Source organism: Papio anubis, chromosome 4, assembly GCF_008728515.1.
Source record: "Papio anubis isolate 15944 chromosome 4, Panubis1.0, whole genome shotgun sequence".
NCBI classification, from domain to species: Eukaryota; Metazoa; Chordata; class Mammalia; order Primates; family Cercopithecidae; genus Papio; species Papio anubis.
The window spans coordinates 160,895,389-160,920,807 of record NC_044979.1 but is presented as its reverse complement, the minus strand read 5'-3'; the positions used below and the strand labels follow the sequence as shown (position 1 = coordinate 160,920,807).

The 25,419-nt window shown below is 40.3% G+C and overlaps 1 protein-coding gene across 8 annotated transcripts in view; it reads left to right on the top strand.

The window, feature by feature from the left end:
* The first annotated feature begins 17,195 nt into the window (after positions 1–17,195).
* MRPL39 (mitochondrial ribosomal protein L39) overlaps positions 17,196–25,419 on the top strand; it is a 237,171-nt gene continuing 228,947 nt past the window's right edge. For 7 of the 8 annotated variants that reach the window (XM_021935554.2, XM_021935558.2, XM_021935555.2 and 4 more), the window contains exons 1-5: positions 17,466–17,597; positions 18,332–18,538; positions 21,079–21,218; positions 23,563–23,662; positions 25,185–25,252. In XM_021935554.2, coding sequence (XP_021791246.2) covers positions 17,525–17,597; positions 18,332–18,538; positions 21,079–21,218; positions 23,563–23,662; positions 25,185–25,252 — 588 coding nt within the window. In that variant the 5' untranslated portion in view covers positions 17,466–17,524. Of the gene's footprint in view, positions 17,332–17,465; positions 17,598–18,331; positions 18,539–21,078; positions 21,219–23,562; positions 23,663–25,184; positions 25,253–25,419 lie in introns of those variants that run through there. The other variant, XM_021935557.2, reaches the window with a different exon arrangement.

The window sequence follows — 25,419 nt, the reverse complement described above, 5'->3', positions numbered from 1 at the left end:
GGCCAGACTAGTCTCAAATTCCTGGTCTTAAGTGATCCGCCTGCCTTGGCCTCCCAAAATGCTGGGATTACAGGCGTGAGTCACTGCACTGTGCCCAGCTGAATTAAGCAATTTTTTTTTTTTTGAGACGGAGTCTGTCTGTCTCCCAGGCTGCAGTGGCGCGATCTCGGCTCACTGCAAGCTCCACCTCCTGGATTCAAGTGATTCTTCTGCCTCAGCCTCCTGAGTAGCTGGGATTACAGGCATGTGCCACCACACCCGGCTGATGTTTGTATTTTTAGTAAAGACGGGGTTTCACTATGTTGGCCAGAGTAGTCTCGAATTCCTCGCCTTCAGCGATCCGCCCGCCTTGGCCTCCCAAAATGCTGGGATTACCGGTGTGAGTCACTGCGCCCAGCCAGATTAAGCAAACCTTCTAATAGCAAAACCATATATTAGTGCTGGAAAGACGTCAAAATGATAAGTGACCTGGACTCAACTACTACAGATATTTTTTCTCTACTGCCCCCAGCCACTGAACTGAAACACATTTTCTCTCTGTCTCTGTTTAAAGTATAATAATAATTATTATTATTTTGAGACAGAGTCTTGCTCTGTGGCCTAGGCTGGAGTGCAGTAGCCTGATCTTGGCTCACTGCAGCCTCCACCTCCCAGGTTCAAGCGATTCTTGTGCCTCAGCCTACTGAGTAGCTGGGATTACAGGAGCGCACCACCATGTCTGGCTAATTTTTGTTTGTATTTTTAGTAGAGATGGGGTTTCACCATGTTCCCCAGGCTGGTCTCAAACTCCTGACCTCAAGTGATCCACCCGCCTCGGCCTCCCAAAGTGTTGGGATTACAGGAGTGAGCCACTACATCGGGCCTAAAGTATACCTAATTTTATTTTAGTGGGTAGATAATGTTAGAATAGAAAGGGATATAGAGAGATAGAAGAAAGAGATGTCTTGATTGGGGGATATAAATTGGGGTTCATAAGATCATCTATTTATTTTCTCCTTTCTCTTCTGATTCTCCTTTTATCACTTTTTCTATCCTCCCTTCCCTCTTTCTGCATTTAAAAGCACCAAAATATTAACTGAGATTCTTAGTTAAGAAAGAGCTACTGTTATTTAGTGAAATCTTTCCACAGCATTTTTTCAGTGAGGAAGGATTTGGCTTTTGGCCCAATTTGACCACAGTTTATCAATGGTTTAAGATGAAAGAGAATTTAGCTTTCTGCTGTCAAGGCTTTTCTGGAAACACCAAAGAATAAAGCCTCAGCTGGTACTTGGAACAATTCTAGCAGGTTCAAGCTCTTTTCTTGACCTTTGCTAGTAGGAGAAAAAGCAATAGGAAGAATAATGGAAGCTTTTCACTACTGGAAATCCCTGCAGTTTTAAACTCAACAGTTTTAGTTAATTAAAATTCATCTTTTATGATAAAAAAGTTACTTTAAAAAAAAAACATACACACTGTAGAATTAGAGGTGAAATGTCATACTATCCATAATTTGTATTAAAATACTTCAGAAAAATAAAGCAGCAGCAAAATGTGGCAAATTGCTAACCCATGTGCTGTAGTTTGTTCAGGTTGCTATAAGGAAATACCACAAACTGGGTGGCTTATAAACAATGGGAATGCATTTCTCACAGTTCTAGAGGTTAGGAAGTCCAAGATGAAGGTATTGCCAGCAGATGCCATGTCTGGTGAGGGCCCATTTTCTGATTCATAGATAATGCCTCTCACTGAGTCCTTCCACCATGGAAGGAGAGAGAGTTCCCTCTGGCTCTTTTACATGAGCTCTAATCCCATTCATGAGGGCCCTACCCTTATGACCTAATCACCTCCCTGAGGTCCCATCTCCTGGTACCAGCACATTGGAGATTAGGTTTCAACATCTGAATTTTGGAGGAACACAAACATTCAGACCATAGTACTAGATGTGGGTATCTAGAATTCGTTACACTATTTTTTTCTGGTTTTCTGTATGGTTGAAATGTTTCACACCTATTTTACACATATTTCAAAATTTCACATACATAAAAGAATTAATAAGTTAACCTCATCTTCATAAATAAGGGGCCCAAGTATATTGAGTTAATTATATACCCTTTTCCCCTGCACTAACTTGCTGGCTCTTCAAAATAGTAAAATAGAGAAAATCTCTTGATTGTGTTCCTGGGTTCACTTCTTCACTTAATCCAAGAGAAATGATCACTATTAAAATAAGTTTAACTTTAAAGAGGTCTTGACTGAGAGTTGAAAGGTCAGTTTATTGGAGAGAAAAACAGAAATTTGTGTTCTTTCTTGTTTTTATCTTGCTCTGTCCAACTGAGTCTAAGGCCCCTGCTGTTTAGAATAGAAGAGCACAAGGAAAGAAGCAGAGGAGCTAGCAGGGTGAAACTCCATGGGGACTTTCATTGGCTTGCTTAGGAGAAGTAAATAAAATTAACCTTTCTCACATACGCGAACAAAATACACTCAGGTCTAAGTTGGAAAAGTAATATTGATGACTTTTAAGAAAGAAACTTGGGGTATTAGTGAGGACTTGAGAGAAAGGGATGGGGGGACATAAACTTTGGTTTTAGGGCCTATGCCTATTTTTTTCTATTCACACTTAGTGACACTTAGTGTTTCCCAACTGAGTAGGGGACTGAACTCTCAACCAGGGCTTCTCAGGCTCCAGGGTGCATCGGAATCAACAAAGAGTCTTTTCAAAATGCAGATCCGGATTCAGCAGGACGAGGTGAGGCTGGGATCCTGCATTTCTAGCAATCTCCCAGGTGATGGTGATTCATGGACCACATGGAACAGCAAGGCAATATTCAAATGTAATAAAATAGCTACCTCCTTTTCTGCTACTGAAAATAACAAGCTGCAAAGAAGAACCGCATTTGAGGAAGATTGTTCATCCTACATTTTCTTACTGCATAAAATCTGAATACCTATTTTGGGCTCTGCATTCTCAAGCGGGGGCAATATTTTCACAAGGGAAAGAAAATTATTCTGTTGAGGGTTGAAGAAAAAGCTTACTTTTTTAATCTATAAAACACAGATACACATACAGTACATAAACACATATATCATTGATCAATTGCATTAAAATGTCATGGGGGAGATTAGGAAAAGGTCTAAAAATGTTACTTGGGTAGGGGATATAATGAAGAAAGCTTGCAAATCACTGCTCTAAACTATTATAGAGTGTCATGAAACTAGAGCAAGTACAAATTAGCCAGCCAGCCTGTTTGTAAATTATATAATCAGTGATCAACATTTGGGGCATGTGTTATATATCACCACCTAGATTCTCAAATTCTCATTGACAGAATGATGGAAATTTTTTATTCATGTAAGAGCACACTATGTTGATTTTCATGCAACTTACTTGTACCTTCAGGGCCTTCTGGTGTCAAAATATTTTAGATTGCAGAGGAAAGGAATGAGAATAAAATCCACCATGGTTATCAGAGATGATTTCTACCAACAGGGAAACTCACCCAAATTGCACAAACGGCAATCAGATTGTAAGTAAGTGAAAAGTTGAAAACTGGAATTGCAAACACACTCCCTGCCTTTTTTTTTTTTTTTTAACGTTTATAATGTTCACTGCATTTCTTTATAAATGCATTTCTTTATATTCCCTTCTGAGGGCATTAAATCTACATTTCTAGAGAAAACTAGAATGCCCCCCTGTCCCCACCAAGGCTGTTGCCAGGTAAGACAATGCTGATTCTCCTCAGGACCCATCCCCACCACCCCAAAAAGCTGCTGGTTTTGAGTAGGGCCTAGAAAGAGAAAAGGCTCTGCAGCAGGTCCAGGCTCCATGCAAGCTTCTCTGCCACATAGACCCTATGATCCCCAGATCCAATGGTACTTGAAGTGTCAGAGGTAGATAGAGATGCTCATTGGAGCCTTTTCAGACCTTTAAAGGTGAATCAAAGTGAAGGCCCTTAGGATTTTAATGCAAAGCTCTGTCATCCTTTGCAGATAACTAATTTCCTTTTGAGAAACAGCTTTTGGCCTGCTACTGGACCTTAGTAGAGACTGATTACTTAACCATGGACCATTGTTACCCTGTGACCTGAGTGGCCCATTATAAGCGGAGTGTTATTGGACCCACAAAGCAATAACATTGGGTGTGCAGAGCAGCACTCAGTTGTTAAATGAAAGTGGTATACACATGATCAGACCTGTGCAGGACTTGAAGGTACAAGTAAGTTACGTGAAGAAGTGACCCAAATGTGCATGGTCCCCACTCCTGCTATATTGCCTTCTCTCTCCCAGCCTGCACCTGTGGTCTCATTGAAACTTCCCCACAATCAGGTGACAAGGGAAGAGAAAACTCAGGCCTGGTTTACAAAGGATTCTGCATGATATGCAAGCACCACCTAAAAATGGGAGGTACCCAGCACTTTGGGAGGCCAAGATGAGAGGATCGCTTGAGCCCAGAAGTTGGAGACCAGCCTGGGCAACATAGCAAGACCCCATCTCTACAAAAATAAAAAATTAGCCAGGCATGATGGAACACAATTGTAGTCCCAGCTACTTAGGAGGCTTAGGTGGGAGGATTGCTTGAACTCAGAAGGTTGAGGATGCAGTGAGGTAGGATTGCTCCACTATACTCCAGCCTGTGTGACAAAGCAAGACACTGACTCAAAAAAAAAAAAAAAAAAAAAAAAAAAAAGCAGCACCACAGCCCCTCTCTGGGCCATCCCTGAAGGATAGTGGTGAAGAGAAATCATCCCAGTAATCCCAGTAGGCATAGCTTTGAGCAGTGCACTGGTTGTTCACTTTGCTTGGAAAGAGAAATGGCCAGACATGGGGTTATGTACTGATTCATGGTCTGTGGCCAATGGTTTGGCTGGATGGTTAGGGACTCGGAAGTGATTAGAAAATTGGTGACCAAGTAATTTGAAAAAGAGGCATACGGAGAGACCTCTCTGAATGGGCAAAAATTGTGAAGATATGTGTGTCTCATGTGAACGCTCACCAGAGGGTGACTTCAGAAGAAGAGGATTTTAATAACCAAGGGGATAGAATGAACTATTCTGTGGATATCAGGTTGGTCTCTTTTCCCTGTCACCCATTTTATCACCCAATAGGCTCATGAATGAAGTGGCCATGGTGGCAGGAATGGAGGTTATGCAGGGGCTCAGAAACATAGATTTCCAGTCACCAAGGCCAACCTGGCTATGACCACCACTGACTGCTTAATCTGCCTGCAGCAAAGATCAACACTGAGTCTACCATTCCCTGGGGTGATCAGCCAGCTACCTGGTGCAGATTGATTACATTGCACTGCTTCTATCATGGAAGGAGGACCATTTTTTCATACCAGAATAGATACTTACTCTAGACACAGACTGGCCTTCAATGCTTGCAACACTTCTGCCAAAACTACTATCCACAGATTTACAGAATGCCTTATGCACCATCATGGTATTCCATACAGCATTGCTTCTGATTAAGGACCTCAATTCATAGCAAGAGACATGCGGCCATGGGCCCAGGTATACGGACCTTGCTGGTCTTACCACATTCCCTACTATCCTGAAGTAGCTGGCTAAATAGAACAGTGCCTTTTGAAGACTCAGTTACAGCATCAGTGACAATAGGTAATAATACCTTGCAGGGCTTGGGCAAGGCTTCCTAGAAGGCTGTATATCCTCTGAATTGGTGTCCAATATATTGTGCTGCTTCGCCCATAGTTAAGATTCATAAGTTCAAGAATCAAGGGGTGGAAATAGAATTGGCACGTCTCACTATTATCCTTAGTGACCCACTAGCAAAATGTTTGCTTCCTGTTCCTGCAACCACGTGGCCCACTGGCCTGAAGGTCTTAGTTCCGGAGGGAGGAATGCTTCCACCGGGAGACACAACAATTCCATTGAATTGAAAGTTAAGATTCCCACTTGGCCACCTTGGGCTCCTCATACTCTGAATCAACAGGCAAAGAAGGGAACTACCATGCTGGGTGGGGTGACTGGTGCTGACTATTGAGGGGAAATTGGACTACTACTCCACAATGAAGGTAATAAAGAGCGTCTCTGGAATAAAGGAGTTCCCTCAGAGTGTCTCTTAGTATTACCATACCTTGTGATTACAGCCAATGGAAAACTGCAACAACAGGCCAGGAGCAGTGACTCATGTCTGTAATCCCAGCATTTTAGGAGGCCAAGGTGGGAGGATCACTGGAGGCCAGGAGTTCAAGACCAGCCTGGGCAACATAGCTAGACCCCATCCCTACAAAAAAAATAAAAATTATTAAAAAAAGAAAACTATAATAACCCAACCTGTGCAGGACAAACTACAGCCTAGATCCTTTAGGAATGAAGATTTGAGTCACTCTACAAGGTAAAGTACCACCTGGGGTGATTGCCAAAGGCAAGAGACTATAGATGGGGTAGTGGAGGAAGGTAGTTATAAATACCAACTATGGCTATGTGACGGTTACAGAAATGAGGACCATGATTATCATGAGTATTTCCTCCTTATTTTATTATAAATATTTTGTTGTATATATACACATACATATCCATATGTGTATATGTGTACATGTACATATCAAATATCATTGTTTGCTTTTCTCTCATTCCCTTATCATGTAATATAAGAATAATGACTTGACTTTCTAGTACTTAAGTATTGTTACTTCTACATCTTAATATTTAAGTTTTGGGATATGAAGAAGAATAAGCACCACTCAAGGATGTCATCTCTTCTGTGGAAGGAGTTAGTGTATTTTCAGTTGTACACAGAACGGTTGAATCATGTTAGGTGGAACTACAACCTTGTTAATGTTTTTATTTGAAGATTAAGTATGAGTTAAGGAGAAGTGTATGGATGCCAAGTTGACAAGGGGTAGACCTGTGATAGTTAATTTTATGTGTCAATTTGACTGGGTCGTGGGTGCCCAGATATCTGATTAAACACTATTTCTGGGTGGGTCTGTGAGGCTGTTTCTGGAAGAGATGAATATTTGAATCAGTTGACTGAGTAAAACAGATTGCTTTCCCCAGTGTGGGTGAGCACCATCTCATCCATTGAGGTCATGACTAGAACAAAATTAGAGGAAAGGACAAGTCACTCTGTCTGCCTGACTGCTTGAGCACAGACATTGGTTTTCCGCCTTCAGACTGGAACTTACACCGTCAGTCCCCTGGTTGTCAGTCTTCAGATGTAGACTGGAACTATGCCATCTCCTTTGCTGGGTCTCCAGCTTGTCAACTGCAGATTGTAGGACTTCTCAGACTCCATAATTGCATGAGCCATTTCCTTATAATAAATCTATTATAGATTTATTACATCTATATCATCGAAATCCATATGATCTTTTGGTTTGTTTCTCTGGAAAACCATGATACAGTTGTTTTTCTAAGAATGAGGTAATAAGAGTCCCTTTAGTTGATACACACTTGATTCAGAGAATTGTAAAATTAAAAAACACACAAAATTCCATTTAACTATGGCTATGTGCTAATCTGCTTCCCATGCCCAAATGGCTGTGCTGCCAATTTATAGCATAGCAAAGTAGTCTAGTGCCTGTTGCTGCATTAAGGAGTCTAGTGAAGGTGACTTCCGTCATTCCCATGTGAAGTAGAGTAAAAAGTCATCCAAAAACCTGGGCTAGAATCAGCCTCCAGGGTATGAAGAGGCTAGTTTCAGTAGCAATAACCTGTTTTATTGAATGACCTGACATTGCTAAATGCCTTCTATGCATTAAGTGCTTTAGTCATCCCCAAATACTATGAAGCAGGTAATACTATTAATGCAATTTTTCATATGATTATTTGGAAGCATGAAGTGGAAATAAACTTGCCCAAAGTTACAAGGCCAAGAAGTGGAGAGCGGGGATTTGCATGTAGGCAGCTTGGCTCTGGAGCCTATGTTATATTAGACACTCAGAGGCAGTTCCTGATGGTTGCATTCAGTTAGTTTTAGGTGGTCAGAACTCAGCTGTGTCTTCTCCCCAGGTATGTCAAGGTTGATGGGAAGAGGCAAGCGTCATGATTAATGGACTAGGAATTAGGCATCCACTCAGAAGGCCAGCCAGACAGGTCAGAAATTTTCTTAACAGCTTTATTGAGATATAATTCACATACCATACAATTCACCCATTTAAAGTATAAATTCAATATTGTTTAATATATTTACAGGAATCTGCAACCATCACTGCATCTAGTTTTAGAACATTTTAGTCCCTCCTAGAAGAAACCTAATACCCATTAGCAGTCACTCCCCATTTCCCAGCCTACTTCTCCAGTCCTAATCAATTACATATCTACTTTCTGTCTCTATAGCTTTCCCTACTCTATACATTTAATGGAAATGAAATCATACAACACATGTTTTTTTGTGGTGGACTTCTTTCATTTAACATAATATTTTCTAGATTCATCCATGTTGTAGCATATATCAGTACTTCATTCTTTTTTGTATGTGTGTAATATTCCATTGTATGGACATACCACATTTTGTTTCCCATCCATCAGTTGATGGACAGTTGATTGGTTTCCACTTTTTGGCTACTGTGACTAATACTGCTATGAATATTCATGCACCATTTTTAGTATGGACATACATTTTCATTTCTCTTGGTTTCTTTTTTTCTTTTTTAAGAGACAGCATCTCACCATGTTGCCCAGGCTGGTCTCAAACTTCTGGGCTCAAGTGATCCTCCTGCCTCAGCCTCCCAAAGTGTTGGAACTAAAGGTATGAGCCACTCTACCTAGACTCTCTTGGTATTTATGTATAAATTGAATTGCTAGGTTACATGATAACTCCATGTTCAACATTTTGAGGAAATGCCAGCCTGTTTTCTAAATCAGCCGTACTACTTTGCATTCCCACAGGCAGGGTGTGAGGGCTCCAATATATCTACCTCCTCACTAATACTTTTGAATATCAGCCTCTTTAATTATAGCCACTCTAGTGGGTATAAAGTAGTATCTCATTTTACTTTTATGTACATTTCCCTGAGGTTAATGATGTGGGTCATCTTACTGCTTTTCATGCCTCTTCCTAGTTTGTTGAATGTTTATTAGGTTGAGCAATTTCCCTTCTATTCATAATTTATTGAGCATTTTTTTAATCATGAAAGAGTATTGGATGTTGTAAAATACCTTTTCTGTATTTATTTAGATGATCATGTAGTTTCTGTTCTTTATTCTATTATATAGTATGTTACACATTGATTATACTGATATGTGAAAACATTTTTATATGTTGCTGGGTTAAGTTTGCTGGTATTTTGTTGAGGAATTTTTGCTTCTATATTCCTAAGGGCTATTGGTCTATAGTTTTACTTTGTTCTGTTCTCTCGTGATTTCTTTGGTTTTGTTGTCAGGGTAATTCTAATTCTGGCATCATAAAGTGAGTTAGAAAGTGCTCCCCCTTTTTCCACCTTTTGAAAGAGTTTGTAAAGAACTGGTATTAATTCTCCTTTGAATGTTTTGCAGATCTCATCAGTAAAGCCATCTGGACCTGGTCTTTTACTGATGGAACATTTTGAAATGACTAATTTGAGCTCTTTATTTCGTGTAAGCCTATTCAGATTTTTTATTTCTTTCACTACATTTTTGGTAATTGTATCTTTCTAGGAATTTGCCCATTTCATAAGCTATCTAATTTGTTGGCATATAGTTGTTTATAGTTTTCCTTATAATCCTTTTTATTTCTGTAAGATTGGTCATAATATGGTCTGTTTCATTCCTGATTTTTAATAATTTATATTTTCTCTTTTCTTTGTCAGTAGCTAAAGGGTTGTCAATTTTGTTTAACTTCTAAAAAAATCGACTTTTTGTTTGGATTTTCTGTATTGTTTATCTAGTCTCTATTTCATTGGTTTTTGCTTGAATCTATATAATTTCCTTTCTTCCACAACTTTGGATTTAGTTTTCTCTTCTTATTCTATCTCCTTAAAGTGTAATGTTAAAGTCTTTTAAAAGGTAGGCATTTACAGCTATAAATGTAAGAAGAAACAGGGACTATTTTTGTCTGAAGAAGATTTAATAGTCTGATAGAAATCTCCTGGTAAGACTAAATTACATATAATGTTACCTGGATGCTTTGCTTATCCTCATTGTATGGCAGAGAAGCGTTCAAAATGCACGAGTGAAATCCATAAACTCCAGTAGAACATTTGTTTTAGAAGTGACAATTATTCAAAGAGTTCATATAATTTTTAATTTTGAAGGATGAATTATTTGATGACGATTGTGAAACAGTCTCAAACCTGTCACATATAGCAATTCTGCAGTCTGAGAAATTGCTACTGGCATTTGCAAGCATGGCAGAAATTTAATAAACTGTCGCCAAACCATTTGCTTGTTTGAATGCCAAGGTTTCCTTCCCCACATCACATGCAGTGTCCTGTTGCCAACAGTTATCAAAATACTCCCACAGTTGTCACAGAGAGAATTGTTCAGGGAGTTATTTTTTCCTTATTCTTCTTGTCCTTATATTTCATTGCCTTACCACTTCTATTTGGGGATTTATTTGAGCAACCCAAATGCCATCATTATGGAGCAGTTAGATGTTAAATAATGGATTACAAAAGAATGTTTGAGATATAGCTATAGACATATAGATAGTACAAAAAGATTAAGAAGGAAGACTTTTATGCTTTACTCCCTAAATATTCTTAATGTTTGAATTTTGATAGGGAGACTATATTTTTGTGTAATGTAGAACAACAATAAAAAATGTAAAAACAATTAGGAGACAGGGAATCAAGAGGAAAGTACTAAGAAAGGTCCAGCTAGATCAACTCATTCTAATTAAAGATATGCAATTGTCTGGTGGAAAAGGTAATAACAGGATTTAGAGATAAAATCCAGCCCTTTGGATGAGAGATTGACAAGAAGTTGAAATTATGGGCTCTGGGTTTGCATTTTCTGTGATGACCCCAGTAGATAAGTACCAGGATAGGTTTGACAAGGTCTTGAATATGAAACAGAAAAGGTGCAAGATTAGAGGGTGTGACTCTGGACTTCAGTCACAAATGCAAAGATGCATGAAGGTGTCGCCTTTTACCACCAGGAAAATATTCACAACTGTTATCTAAAAGAAACATCTTTCCGCTGTGTCTTGTGTGGTAATGGCTATGATGGACATTTCGGCAGTCTCTATCAAAATGTCATATGCATGGAATCTTGATCAAGCAGTTCCATTGCTAGGAACCTCTCCTGAAGAAATACTTACACCAGTGCACTGGTATTTTGTTGAGGAATTTTTGCTTCTATATTCCTAAGGGCTAGACAGATGCTCACTGCAGCAAAATATTATAAATATCATAAGTGTACATCAGAGAGAGGAGAGAGAGAGAGAGAGAGTATGGTTAAGTAAATTATAATTCAACTTGATTTAGGTCATACGGCTACAAAGGGGAGAGCTGGGATCAAACCTAGGCTTTTCTCCCTCACTATACCACATTTCAGGAGTTAGTCAGTGGGTGTAGGTGGCTTTTGGGTGATCAGGACCCATCTTGTGTCTTCTTCCCAGGATAGGTCAAGATTGGATGCTGGGGAGGGGAGGGAAGGCAGGTAAGTGTCAACGCTAAGGGACGCGGAATAAGGCAGGCCAAGTTGGGAATTTCAAACAATGAAGGAGTAGAAAAAAAATTACGTATAATTAACGGGAAGGGGTTTTGAAGGAAAGTATCTTGTTTGACCAAAAGAGCGTTACCTTAATCAACTCTAACTCTACTCCCAAGGAACCATGAGCAGCCCCCACCCCTAAAAGACTCTAAATGAGCTTGCTGTTAGTCTAATAGGCTTTCTTGCTCTGAAATAGGATGAGGGACTAGGGAGAAGTTTACTTTTGAAGAATGTATTTGTTCCTTTTCATCAAAGAAAATCCATATTAACATGTGTTTGAGGGATTAGTACATCTTTGACTTTCTAAGAATGGGAGCCGAATTCTTGCAGTGTTCACAAAGCTATGAAATGAAGGATTTGGTGCGACTGCTGCAGGGTGGGATGATTCAGAGCGTTTTTTTTTTTCCTTTTTCTTTTTCTGTTTTGAGACAGAGTCTCGCTCTGTCGCCCAGGCTGGAGTGCAGTGGTGCGATCTCGGCTCACTGCAAGCTCTGCCTCCCGGGTTCCCGCCATTCTCTTGCCTCAGCCTCCCGAGTAGCTGCGACTAGAGGTGCCTGCCACCACGCCCGGCTAATTTTATTTTTTATTAATTTAATTTTTTTTGTGTGTATTTTTAGTAGAGACAGGGTTTCACCGTGTTAGCCAGGATGGTCTTGATCTACTGACCTCATGATCCGCCCGTCTCGGCCTCCCAAAGTGCTGGGATTACAGGCGTGAGCCTCTGTGCCAGGCCAATTCAGAGCGTTTTAAGGACCACTTGCTAGTTTCAGGAGTCCTGGCATTTTCTGCATTCTCTGGCGTTTCCAATGACCCCAGATGCTATACTAGTATTTTGTATGGCCTTGAGCCAAATACTAGCCTTTCTGTGATTCATCTTCTCTATCTATCAAAAGAGGGGAGTGGAATTATGATCTGTACTATCTCTTCAAGTTGTGATATTTATAATTTTCAACACTTACCATATCATCATTTTAAATAAACATTATTTAGTATTTATTAAGGAGGATTGGAAACATAAAAATTATTTTCTTAACACAATTCATGTATACACATATATGTATATACATTGTAGTTTTCCGTGAAAGAAACAGAAATATTTTGTACAAGAAAGTCTATCTGTGATGTGTATCCTTGGTTCTCCCCTTACTATTAGGAAATATCTGATAAAAAGAGATGGTTTGAGGAGAAATGATAGCTGAAGGAGTGGACTATGTATATATCTTTGTATTCATCTGCCTTTCATTTTTCCAGAACCCTCTCACCATCACCCCCTACCCCCATGTGCACGCGTGTGTGACCGCACACACACACACACACACACACACCCCATTGCCCCCCTCAGCTCACAAAGGAGTTGATAAGGAATGATGTTGAAATAAAGGTACCATTTAGCCTCAAGACATCACACATCAAGAGAAAAAAAAAAAAAAAAAGCCGTGGGTTGCACCTGTCTATTCATCTCTTGTTATTTCACAGCAATTTGTCCTCAGGTGGAAGTAGAGGGTATTCAGCCCTGATATAAGATAATTGATACAAATGTGTTTTTATTATGTAGACATGTAAAATGCGTGTCAAATGCTTCTGCAATTATTTGATTCCCAAAATACAGCTTAGTTTATATGCTTCCTAGATCTTCAATTACAGGCAGTGTAACTGACCCAGGGCCCCAGCTGCTGAGCTCTGAAATATCAACATGTTTGCTTTGAGGCAAACATGCTTCCTGCTTCCCAGCGGCTGCTCCCAGCCAGACTGAGCGCAGTGGGGACACTGAGGCATGCCCACTTTTGCTTTGGGGATTCACCTGATGATCTTGCTGAAACTTCACTAGACCCCAGTGGTGGTCAAGAATGTGTTCACTCAATTTTCCTTCCTTCTCTTCTTCACATGGGGTCAGCCTTACCTGGCCACCTTCCCCTTTTCCCTTACAAGCATCTCTCCTAACAAATTCCTTGCATACTTAACTTTGTCTTGGTATCTGTTCTTCAGAGTACCTGGACTAACACAAACTGATTAAAAGGACAGCTCTGCGAGGCACAGAACCACATGTTTGGTATCTTGCATGTTGGGTCACTAGGAGGAACATAAGGATATGTATTGAATGGGGTAGCTGATAGAGGCATTGAGAACTCTCAACAATGGTATCCTGTGTGGGGTTTTGGTAAGAACTTGTGAATCAAAAAAAGAACTGAGAGTGAAACTTTTCATTAGGAAGCTTTAAATTAAAAGACAAAATTTCCCAACAAGTAAATGTATAATGATTTGAAAATGTGAAAGCAAATATTTGGATTTAAAAAGCATATGAATTTGAGAAGAAAGAAAGTATAGGGTTTGGAGACAGCCAGATCTGAGACTGAGCCCCAGATCATCTTTGTGATCTTGGGAAAATTACTGTGTCACTGGATTTTTTTTTTTGGAACAGGGTCTCACTCTGTCATCCAGGCTGGAATGGAGTGATGCAATCACAGCTCACTACAGCCTCGACTTCCTGGGCTCAGGTGATTCTCCCACCTCAGCCTCCCAAGTACCACCACACCCAGCTGATTTTTTTGTACTTTTTTGTAGAGACGGGGTTTTGCCATGTTATCCAGACTGGTCTCCATCTCCTGAGCTCAAGGGATCTGCTCACTTCGGTTGCTCTACAGTGCTGGGATTATAAGAGTGAGCCATGAAACCTGGCTTTATTATTCAATCTTGATTCCAGTGATTTGCATTCCTCCTTGAATGTGAAGTACATAGCTTCATCTACTGGCTCCCTGCAGGAGGCATCCTACCTGATTGACATTGGTCTTGACCATGGGACTTGCTGGGGCCAGGGGACTGTGTGGCTGAGACATAGGTGAGTCTGAACAGAAGCTCTTAAAAGCCAGTGCACAAGGTGGTTACTGCACTCTTTTCCCTCTGCCACAAGAAGCACAAGACCAAGTAGGGGCTGCTTCTACAGCCTGAATTCTGGAATAAAGCTGCAGAGCCACGATTGGCTGGTGGCTGCTGTCACTGACAGACAACATAAGCAAAATAAACTTTCATGGTTGAAAACCACTGAAGTTATTCTCCAAAGTTTTAACGTTGAAACTTTTCAGAATAAAGTTGAAGGAGTAGTTCAACTAACACCCTCACTTAGATTCTCTAATTGTTAATATTTTGCCACATTTGCTAAATTTGTCTTGTCCCCTCCCTCAGTATGGAGCTCCCTATTTTTGCTGAAACATTTGAGAGTTAGTTATAGGCATAGTGATATTTGGTTCCTAGATATTTTAATATATATATCGTAAGAACGAGGATTATTTCCTATATGACCGTGACATTATGATCATATCCAAGAAATATAACATTGATATATTGTTTAGTATATAGTTTATGTTCAAGTTTCTCTGTCACAGTAACATTCTTCGTAAACTTTTTTCCTGATCCAAAATCCAAGCGAGGACCATGCACTGATAATAAATGTAGATCTATTTAGTCTCCTTTAATTTACAACAGTTTCTTGACTTTTTTTCATACATTACATTTTTGAAGAGTTTAGGTCAGTTGTTTTGTAGACTATATCACTTTTTGGATATACCTGATTTCCTCATAATTCTTTAGATTCAGGTTAAATATTTATGTGAGGAATACTACATAGATTATATTGTTTATATCACAACCAAGAAGCACAAATAAAGTCAGATTGTCTCATTTTGGGTGACGAAATGTTTGACCACTTGACGATGATATCCACCAGATTTCTCCTTTGAAAAGTTTCATTTATCCATTTGTATTTTGTCAGTAATTCGTGAGGTGATACTTAGAGACTATGTGAATATATTGATCCCCAACAAACTTTCTCTATTGGTTTTAGCATCTATTGATGATCCCTTCCTGTACCAATGGTTACATTGGTAGATGCAGAATGGTGATTTTCCCTATTCTATTATTCCTACGACTTTTATTATCTGGCTTTTTTTTTGTACAGAAAACTCCCTTCATTCTTTCCACACTTATCTATTCTTGAGTATCATTACGGATTCATGAATTTTTAGTGTACATGTCATAAAATTTCAGCATTATTCTTTGTGTTATGCAAACTCTCCCAAATTTGGACAACGGGAGCCCCTTTGAGTTTGGTACCCCGTCCTTTTTAACATGTTTCTGTTTGTCTGTATTTTATAGTTAGTTATAGGCTTTCTGGCACAGTAACAATCCAGGCTTATCTTAGATATTTACTGTCACAGACTTGATTCTTTTTATTTGGCAGAGACATTGACAGAGTGAGACTAAGATTTGGGGAGCTGGTTGATAAAGAAGGCAAGAGAGGGGATTCAGAGTAAGAAAATATTTGGGGAGAATTCTTGGCCTAAGATTTACCTTGGGCATGTCTCTCGAACTCTTAAAACCTGAACTTCTTTTCCTGGAAAATGAAGATTTTTATGCCAATTGCTTGGGTAGGTTGTGAAAATTAATAAACCCAGCCCTCTGATTGGTACATAGTATTTTTTGGCCATTATCACTAGTGACAACCTTTCAACTAGGTTAATTTCTCATACTGGTGAACTCCAATTACCTGCCTCCAATGGGTTTATGATCAAACTTGCTTAAGTTTATGTTCAGAGGCTTTGCTTCAACGTGGCTCTAGGATGTTCTAAGGGCACTAGAGTGTTTCTAGGTAAGGTTAAATGGGTACAGGCTCTAAAAGGCCGACGAAACAGAGAGCTTTCATGGGAATCGTATGCAAATTTGAGTAAGTAAAAGATACACCCACTCCCCAACCCTATATGTATATATGTACATTTCGTGGTTTGAATTAGGATCTTAAATGAAATATAGCCTGGTAAAATGTAGCCTGGATGTAAATCCAAGCTCCGTCACTTAATTTCCCGTTTGAAAAAGTGAAGATACTTATACTTTCCTGGCGCAGTGGTTGTGAGTGTAACATTTGGGCCAAGGACAGAGTCAGTCTATCGTGGCGCAGGGTCATATTTGTACCTTAGACGGCACTTCCACCTGGTGGTGGCGCATTCCAATTGCAAGGCAAAGGACAGAGTGGGGGAAAGGCTGAATTTGACACTCTTAAGTAAAGCCACAATATTAACCTACTGTAAGTGAAAACATTTCCATCCTGTACCTACGGAGTGCTTACTTCAAAGAACACTCACGTCCTGGTAGGACAGAGGAATTAGACAATGCGCTGAGTTTTGCCTGCAAGGGCATTCATTCATTCATTCATTTAAGAAACATCTGTTGAGCGCTGACTGTGAGCTGTGCTCTGTTCTGCGCGCTTGGGATACATCAGTGGACTAGAGACAAAAATTCTGCCCCGGGATGCCTTCTCCTATACATCCTGTACTACATAAACTAAACTAGAAAATTTGTAAAGAGCTCTTACGAATTACAACGTCTTCTCCAAAGTCAAGGCGACGTGTCTCGAGGCCTCTATTACCATGGCTAAGAGGAGAACCGGGGTGCAGACCCACTCCAGCCGAACTAAGAACCTACCCGGCACAATTGAAAGTTGAGACACGCGCCAGAAGATGTCATCGCTGACAAAACAGAAGACGCCTTCCCCATTCCCCGCCCCAAATACATATATTCTTTTAGGGAAGCAAGCGCTTCACCTGGGTGGCCGGAATCGAACCTGCAGAGGCCGGAAGGCGGAGGGCAACGACGCCTGTGGGACTCTGTTTCCCTGCAGAGCCTACGTGGTGGGTGGCAGGCAGGCCGACAGCTCTGGGGGCCCTGCACCTCTCGGTCGGTGACAGCACCCAGGTATTGAGCACAGGTAACGCGCCCGGCTCCGAATCTCGGGGTCTCAGCCCCGGAATCCCCAGCGAGGCCTGACGCCCCCTGGTGGCCGTGCGCAGTCTGAGTGCTACGTCCGGAACAGAACTGTCCTGCGGAACTCCGAGTGCGCGCTCCGTTTCCGGGGGAGGAGGGCGAAGAAGGACTTGCGCGCGACGGTTCTCGTCGCTGCTATGGAGGCGCTGACCATGGGTGTCCGGGTGCTGCGGCTCTGGCGGGTCGCATCCGGTTTGGGGATCAGCTGGAGTGAGTTTCAGAGGCCGTGGGGACAGGGAGGAAGCCTAGAAAGTGTTGTCTGTCTGGATTGGACCTGAGGCGGGGCCGGGGACGTTCAGCGGGGCAGAGGAAGGAGGAGGGTTTCTCAGTCCCGCGGCGGCGGTTGGCCTTGCACAGTCTGGGAGGACAAACGTATGGGAACCAGGGGCTGGAGAAGGGCAGGGGCAAGTGCAGGGGTCAGGGTCAGGCCGCGGGAGGAGCTTGGGCCGCCTCTGGGAAGCAACGCACGTTCGGTGCACATCTGTCCATGTCTTCCCTGGGAGTACTCGGACTTGCCTTGGCAGATCCCGTGATTTGGCTTTTGGGAAATAAACTCAGCGTTTCTCATTCTGGATATTGATAGTTTTGGTATGGGACCTTTAGTTTCCTGAAATTTTATTCTTTTCCTTCAGACCCTTTCAAACCGACCACTTTCTTCACCTTCCCAATGACTCTAGTCCAGTTTTGACTCCGTTTCCTGGTTACTTTTTGCCCCTTATTGTAAAGCACTGATTGGAAACACGACAGAGGAAATTGGTGGGAAATAGCCATCTGATATGAAAGAGCCAGATTTAAAAGTAGAGACACATATCTGGGCCAGCTCTGTTTCTTCCGCTGGTGTTTGTTAATATTACAAATCGGTTTAATTTTACCTCTGAGCGCAGTTTTGGCAGTATGTTAATCATTTTTTTTCAGTCTTCGTATTTATTGTAACTTCTTCACAGGATTTATAGCAACATCTCCAGCTTCTCAGCTGTCGCCGACAGAATTGACAGAAATGCGGAATGACCTCTTTAATAAAGAGAAAGCCAGGCAGTTATCATTAACTCCCCGAACTGAGAAGATAGAAGTTAAGCATGTTGGGAAAACTGACCCCGGTACTGTCTTCGTGATGAATAAAAACATTTCAACTCCCTACAGTTGTGCCATGCGTAAGTAACAGAATCAGGTTACAGTTTTGACCCTTTTACTTGAGCTGTGTGGAAGAACTGGTGCAGGAGACAGGATGTTGTAATTACTTCTGATCATCTGCGGCCGTGGCAATCCCTTTATACCAAAATCCTTTCTTGAGATCTGCATGGTGACTGCTCCCACCACATCACAGCCGTAGCTAAAAGAAGCGAGCAAATCTCAGCTACTTGGGAGGCTGAAGCGGGAGGAGAGCTTGAGGGCAGAAGTTCAAGACCAGCCTAGGCACCATAGCCACCCCGTCTCTCAAAAAATAAAAATGAATTAGCCAGATGTGGTGGGCGCAGAAGTCCCTGGATTTCCCAGAGGTTCTTTATCTGGCACCTTATTGTCTATTCACTGTCCCTTTAGCTCTGGAGGGTACTATGAGTATTGCAAGATTGGCAGTATAGTGCACAGATTGTCCTACCTGGGGCTTGCTTGAATCTGGCTTTGTTTAGGGTACTAGATTATTTTCTGGCAGAAGGTGGCCAGACCTGAGTGTATTAAGGTGGCCAGACCTGAGTGCATTGTTACTAGTGTGCTTTCTCCTTTAATTTAATTTTAGAGATGGGGGTCTGGCTCTGTTGCCCAGGCTGGAGCGTAGTAGTACTCTCATAGCTTACTGAAACTCCTAGCCTCAGCCTACCAAGTAGCTGGGACTACAGGCACCCACCACACCTGGCTAATTTATTTTTATTTTTTGAGAGATAGGGTGGCTATGGTGCCCAGGCTGGTCTTGAACTTCTGGCCTCACGTTATCCTCCTGCTTCAGCCTCCCAAGTAGCTGGGATTTGCTTGCTCCTTTTAGCTGGGCTGTGATGTGGTGGGAGCAGTCACCATGCAGGTCTCAAGAAAGGATTTTGGTGTAAAGGGGTTGCCATGGCCACAGATGATCAGCTTTTTTTGCTGCCGAAATTTCTTTCTCCCCTCTTCATTGTATAGCCTAACTTACGTCTATCATCTGTCTTCCATTGAGCTCTCTCTGTGTTGTATTTTTGTTTGCATTTATATGTACATGTAAATGTGTGACTGGGAATGTGCATGGGGTGAATGTGATTGGGATAAAAGTATTTGTATCTTAAAGGAGACAGCTGTGCCCCATGTGTGATTTGGTGTGGGAATGAAGGGAATAAGAACCTCTATATTTTATTTTTGATCAAAATGTTTTGATAGTACCTTTGGTAGAACTGGTACTATTTAAATTAAAGAAGCACCAAAATAGATACAGGCATGACTAGCTGCATTGCTTAAACTTTTGGAAAACTCAGTAATGATTCCATTTAGGTAATTAACAACTTTAGTTATCAGCTTAAACTGGCCTAAAGAGTGTACACTCCCTCTTAACCTTCCTTCACTCTGGCACTTGAATTAGTACTTATAAATATTTAGTCATTTAGTTTTCAAGTATTTCTGGAACCTCTGCCATATGATAGGCATTAGGATTACAGAGGAGGATAAGACAAAACTCAGGCCCTTAAGGAGCTTTATACACATCACATGTAGTGATACAGTTTCTGAAGCATCCTCAGCATGACCCGTGCTCTGAGACTTTCTTGTCATTCATGCTTGCAGTCATTCAGTAAACTGTTATTGAATACCTGCTAGTGCTAGTGAATACCAGGCCTGGTGCTAGGCTCTGGATATACTGATGAGTGAGCAGAAGTAGACATGATCCCTGTCTTTACAGAGCTTATGTAGGGGTTGATAATTTAGACCCTGTAGTTTGAGTACTTTTGTGAGTAGTTCTGTAATTACAGAACATCTAATCACAGTTGGCATTGCATTCTGGGGTGATGAAACAGACCAGAGCTGATTGGTTTATCTGGGAATTCATATTAATTACGAAGAAATGGTAGCTACGGTATTTAACTTAAAGCATCTATGTTGTGGAAGTAAGAGATGGTTTGGGAGCAAGACCCAAAACCAATCTAGAACTGATTTTTGTAGCTGTGTGTTAATATATTTCCCTTTTCTTTGGAGTTGTGTGTGTATCTATCCAAATACATCTGTGATGCTGCTCTCTAAATATTCAAGTGTAACTCTTAGAAAATTGTTTCATTAATAATTGACAAATTAATTTCAAACTAGATGTAGCCTTAATGAATTTTGCAAATGGTTTGGGTAATTTTGTTAATAACCAATAAGACCTTGAGTATATCGGGTATTATTTTATTTATTTATTTATTTATTTTTGAGACAGAGTCTCACTCTGTCACCCAGGCTGGAGTGCAGTGGCATGATCTCAGCTCACTGCAACCTCTGCCTCCTTGGTTCAAGCCATACTCCTGTCTCAGCCTCCCAAATAACTGGGATTACAAGCATGTGCCCCCATGCCTGGCTAATTTTTGTAGGGTATTTTTTTTTATTATTATTGATTATAGATGTAATACACTTTTTTTCTCTAAAAAGGACAATCTGCAGAATCTTGCCTTCCCATTGTTTTATTTCTAAATGTAGCACCTAAACATGTACCTTTTCACTCTGGATTTTGTTAGATAATCAGTGTGTTTTAAATTTCTAGATTTAAGTGAGTGGTACTGCAGGAAGTCCATTCTGGCTCTGGTGGATGGACAGCCTTGGGACATGTATAAGCCTTTAACAAAGTCGTGTGAAATTAAATTTCTTACTTTCAAAGATCGTGATCCAGGAGAAGTGAATAAGGTATTTCTGTCTCTACATTCTTTTTCTATTTCCCCAGTATCTTCACCTTTTTATTAAGACCTGTTTCCTATGGAGTGTAATGTAAAAATATGGCCAAGTTCAAATGTTGTGTTGTACTCTTTAGTCAATGTTTTACCTGTTAGATTAGGTACTTTTATAGTTCAAAAAATATCAGTGGCATCCATTTCTGGGTGTTTTTGGTATGCTATGTCTTTTATATTAATATCTTTTTTCAACTTACATTCATTAATCACTATATTGTGGGTGATTCCGTTTCCACTGCTACTGCTTGAATTCAGCGTTTGACCATCTTATCTAGATGATTTCAATAACTTTTTAACTCTTTCCGCTTACCCATGTCCCCACTTTTTTTTTCGGTACTTAAAAGTTGTTCTTTTATGGGCCTATAACAGCTTTATTAAGTGACATGACTAAGGAGCATGTCACTTACGCCTAAAAAACTTGCCTACCTGATAACATTCACATGGCTTTCTAGGGCCTGTATAATCTGTTCCCAGCCTGCCTTTCCAGCTTGGCCTCCCCCTTGCTTCTTTGCTTTTCCTCCTTGTTCTGGCCACATTAGAGTACTTGGCCACTGTATTAGTCTGTTTTCACATGGCTATAAAGAACTCCCTGAGACTGGGTAATTTATAAAGGAAAGTTTAATTGACTCAGTTTTTCATGGCTGGAGAGGTTTCAGGAAACTTAACAATGATAGTAGAAGGGGAAGCAGGAACATCTTACATGGAGGCAAGAGAGAGAGTGGGGAGGGAACTGCTAAACACCTTTAAACCATCAGATCTCATGAGAACTCACTCACTATCATGAGAACAGCCTGGGGGAAACCGCCCCATGATCCAGTCACCTTCCACCAGGTCTCTCCTTCAACCTATGGGGATCACAATTCGAGATGAGATTTGGGTGGGGACACAGAGCTAAACTGTATCAGTCACTAATGGTTTATGCTGTGTTATCCACCTTGGTTTTTTTGATGCCTTCCTCAAATGAGCATTTTCTTTTCTCTCTATTAAAATCCTGTTTATTTTTTACAATTCAATTAAAAGGCCATCTGCTTTGTGGTACCTTCTAAGTTTCTCCTTGTCAAAATTAATCCTCTTTTCGCTAAGGTCTCACACAACTTGGCTAGTCTCTAGATATGATATTTGAATTTTGTCTTGTAGCATAAACTGTTGAATGTGAAGATAGGGACCACTTCCCTTATTGGACCTAGTTCTTGATATACATACAGTAGGTGTTTAATAAATATTTGTTGAAATAGTTGAACAAGAAAATGATAGAAATGACAGTAATAGCCAACAATAGGTATGTATGTATTATGTATCAGGCACTGTTCTAGGTGATTTACGGATATTAACTCGTTTAACCTTCATACAAACTCTACAGTGTTCATACTGTTCTCCCCATTTTCCCGATTAATAAACTGAGACAAAGAGAAGTTCAGCAGCTTGACCAAGGTTACCGATTTATGAACTAGTGGAGCCCAGATTTGAACCTAGGCATTCTGGCTGGAGTTCAACAAACACTTAAAGACATTTAAGTAGGATAGATGAAGAAGTACATGTTGCCACTTGTCTTCAAGGCCTGGGTCTGTACTTATTTTTAGTGTAATATGATTGTATAGAATTTATAATGGAGAAGTGATCCCACTTTTGTAGTCCTCAAATGTTAAACAGAGCTTCTGAAAAGTGCTCAGAGTAGTGTCAGCAAGAGGGGAACACAATGGACAGTTACACTGCAGGTTTCTCCTTGTGACTGATCAGGTTATTGCTCTGATAACATCTCAATCAGGCATGTCCATGAATCAAAATGTGCTGGTAAGATGAAAGCCCAGTTGCTGCTGCTCTGCTGTAAATATGAGTAATCTGAACGACATGTTAGGGTGTTAGGTGTAGGATAAGAGTCACTAATCATTCATAAAAGTTGAGTTTTTTCTCCATATTTATAAATGGTATAAACAGTTACATAATTAATATCTTTATTTTACTTTAGCACAAGTTTGTTAACAAGTTAACTTTATCCTGGGTTAAAAATAAATACTTTCAGATAATAAAACTATCTGTCAGGGTTGACAACCATTATGGTGCTTGGTATCTTGCACAGAAACATTACTAAGAACCTGAAGTTGATGCTTCATTCTTTCTTGATTTTTGCTTGGTTGAGGTAATGTCATCATCTGATGGTAACTGTTGCTACGTTGTGTGAACAGAGATATATGAGAAATATTTTCGAAGTCAAAAGTTCACTTACAATTTAATATTGTCGAAACTTTAGTGAATCTCAATGTGTTTATATATATTTTATATATGTATGTATTTTTTTCTAGGCTTATTGGCGTTCCTGTGCTATGATGATGGGTTGTGTGATAGAGAGGGCATTCAAAGATGAATATATGGTCAATTTGGTCAGAGCTCCGGAAGTTCCTGGTAATGTACACATATAAATATATGTCTTTTTGTGATCCTTAAATATTTTGGTACCTATTTTTGATGATGTATAGAGTTTAGTTCTAATTTTATCTAGTATAAATTACCATTATACATGTTTCATTTATCATGAGTAACAAAATCTATCTTACTATGATGAAGCATGAAGTAGTCTTTGCAGGTTAATAATTAACATCATAGAATTACTGGAAAATGTTTGTCTTGAATATGAATTTCATGGAATTCCACTATCTCAGCATTTATTTATTTATTTGAGACAGAGTCTCACTCTCGCCCAGGCTGGAGTGCAGTGACACGATCTCGGCTCACTGCAAGCTTCGCCTCCCGGGTTCACGCCATTCTCCTGCCTCAGCCTCCCGAGTAGCTAGGACTACAGGCGCCCGTCACGATGCCCAGCTAATGTTTTTGTATTTTTAGTAGAGACGGGGTTTCACTGTGTTAGCCAGGATGGTCTCGATCTCCTGACCTTGTGATCCTCCTGCCTCGGCCTCCCAAAGTGCTGGGATTATAGGCGTGAGCCAACGCTCCTAGCCCTCAGCGTTTATTTTTTTACAACGTTAAGCATATATTTCCAAATTGCATGTGTAGAGGAGGAGAAAATATGAGTATAAGTAGACTGCTGGAAAGAGCTGTCCTTAGGTGGTAATATTTCACCAGACATGACTGTTACTCTGGAGAGAGACAGCACTGTGGTGAGATGAAAGGGTGTACATTGTAATTTTGCTAAAACTAGGATTTTGGAATAGTAAGTATGGTAAGATCACATGTATAATTTTTTTTTTAAAGAAGTAGGTATACCTAAAATATTTGAAAGAAACTCAAGAAATGATTCTAAGAACAAAACACCAAAAAGAAGCTATTTAGGCGATATAAAAGAAATTTAGCATTTCATGTCCATTAAGTTATTTATCTACTTACTAAATATGTTGTTCTTTTGAAAAATTTTTTGTTTTTTTTTTTTGAGACGGAGTCTAGCTGTGTCGCCAAGGCTGGAGTGCAGTGGCATGATCTTGGCTCACTGCAACCTGCAACTCGCAGATTTAAGTGATTCTCCTGCCTCAGACTCCCGAGTAGCTGGGATTACAGGCATCTGCCACCACGCCTGGCTAATTTTTGTATTTTTAGTAGAGACTGGTTTTTACTATGTTGGCCAGGCTGGTCTTGAATTCTTGACCTCAGGTGATCCACCTGCCTCGGCTACCTGGAATTTTTACATCTGATAACTTTATGAAATCTGTATGGTAATTAGCATTTTTGAAGAAAACTTCAATGTTTAAAAAATATTAGTGATTAGTGATTTGGGGTTAACAATCTTTTGGCTAAGGGAAATTTGATAGAGCTCTGGCAAGGAGCTGGAAGAATGGCAACCATTTTATAATTTGTAGAGTTGGGAGAGATTGCTAATCCTTCATTTCGTAGTCTAAATATTCAGTTGTTGCAAATTAGTAACTTTCTGTTAGGGCAGATTTGACTTTGCTTTTTATTTTGGTTGGATTCACAGTAATTTCTGGTGCCTTCTGTTATGACGTAGTTTTGGATAGCAAACTTGATGAGTGGATGCCAACAAAAGTAAGTGTATTCTTCTGGAGTATTAATTTTAGAGTGTCTGCCTTTCTTTGTTAGAATGACTCCTGTGTTAGTTTTGTTGAATAGTACTGCACATTGAGGACATTTAAAAGAATCTATCTATGTATCTCTCTGTGTATCTGTGTATCTGTCTGTCTGTCTATAGGTGT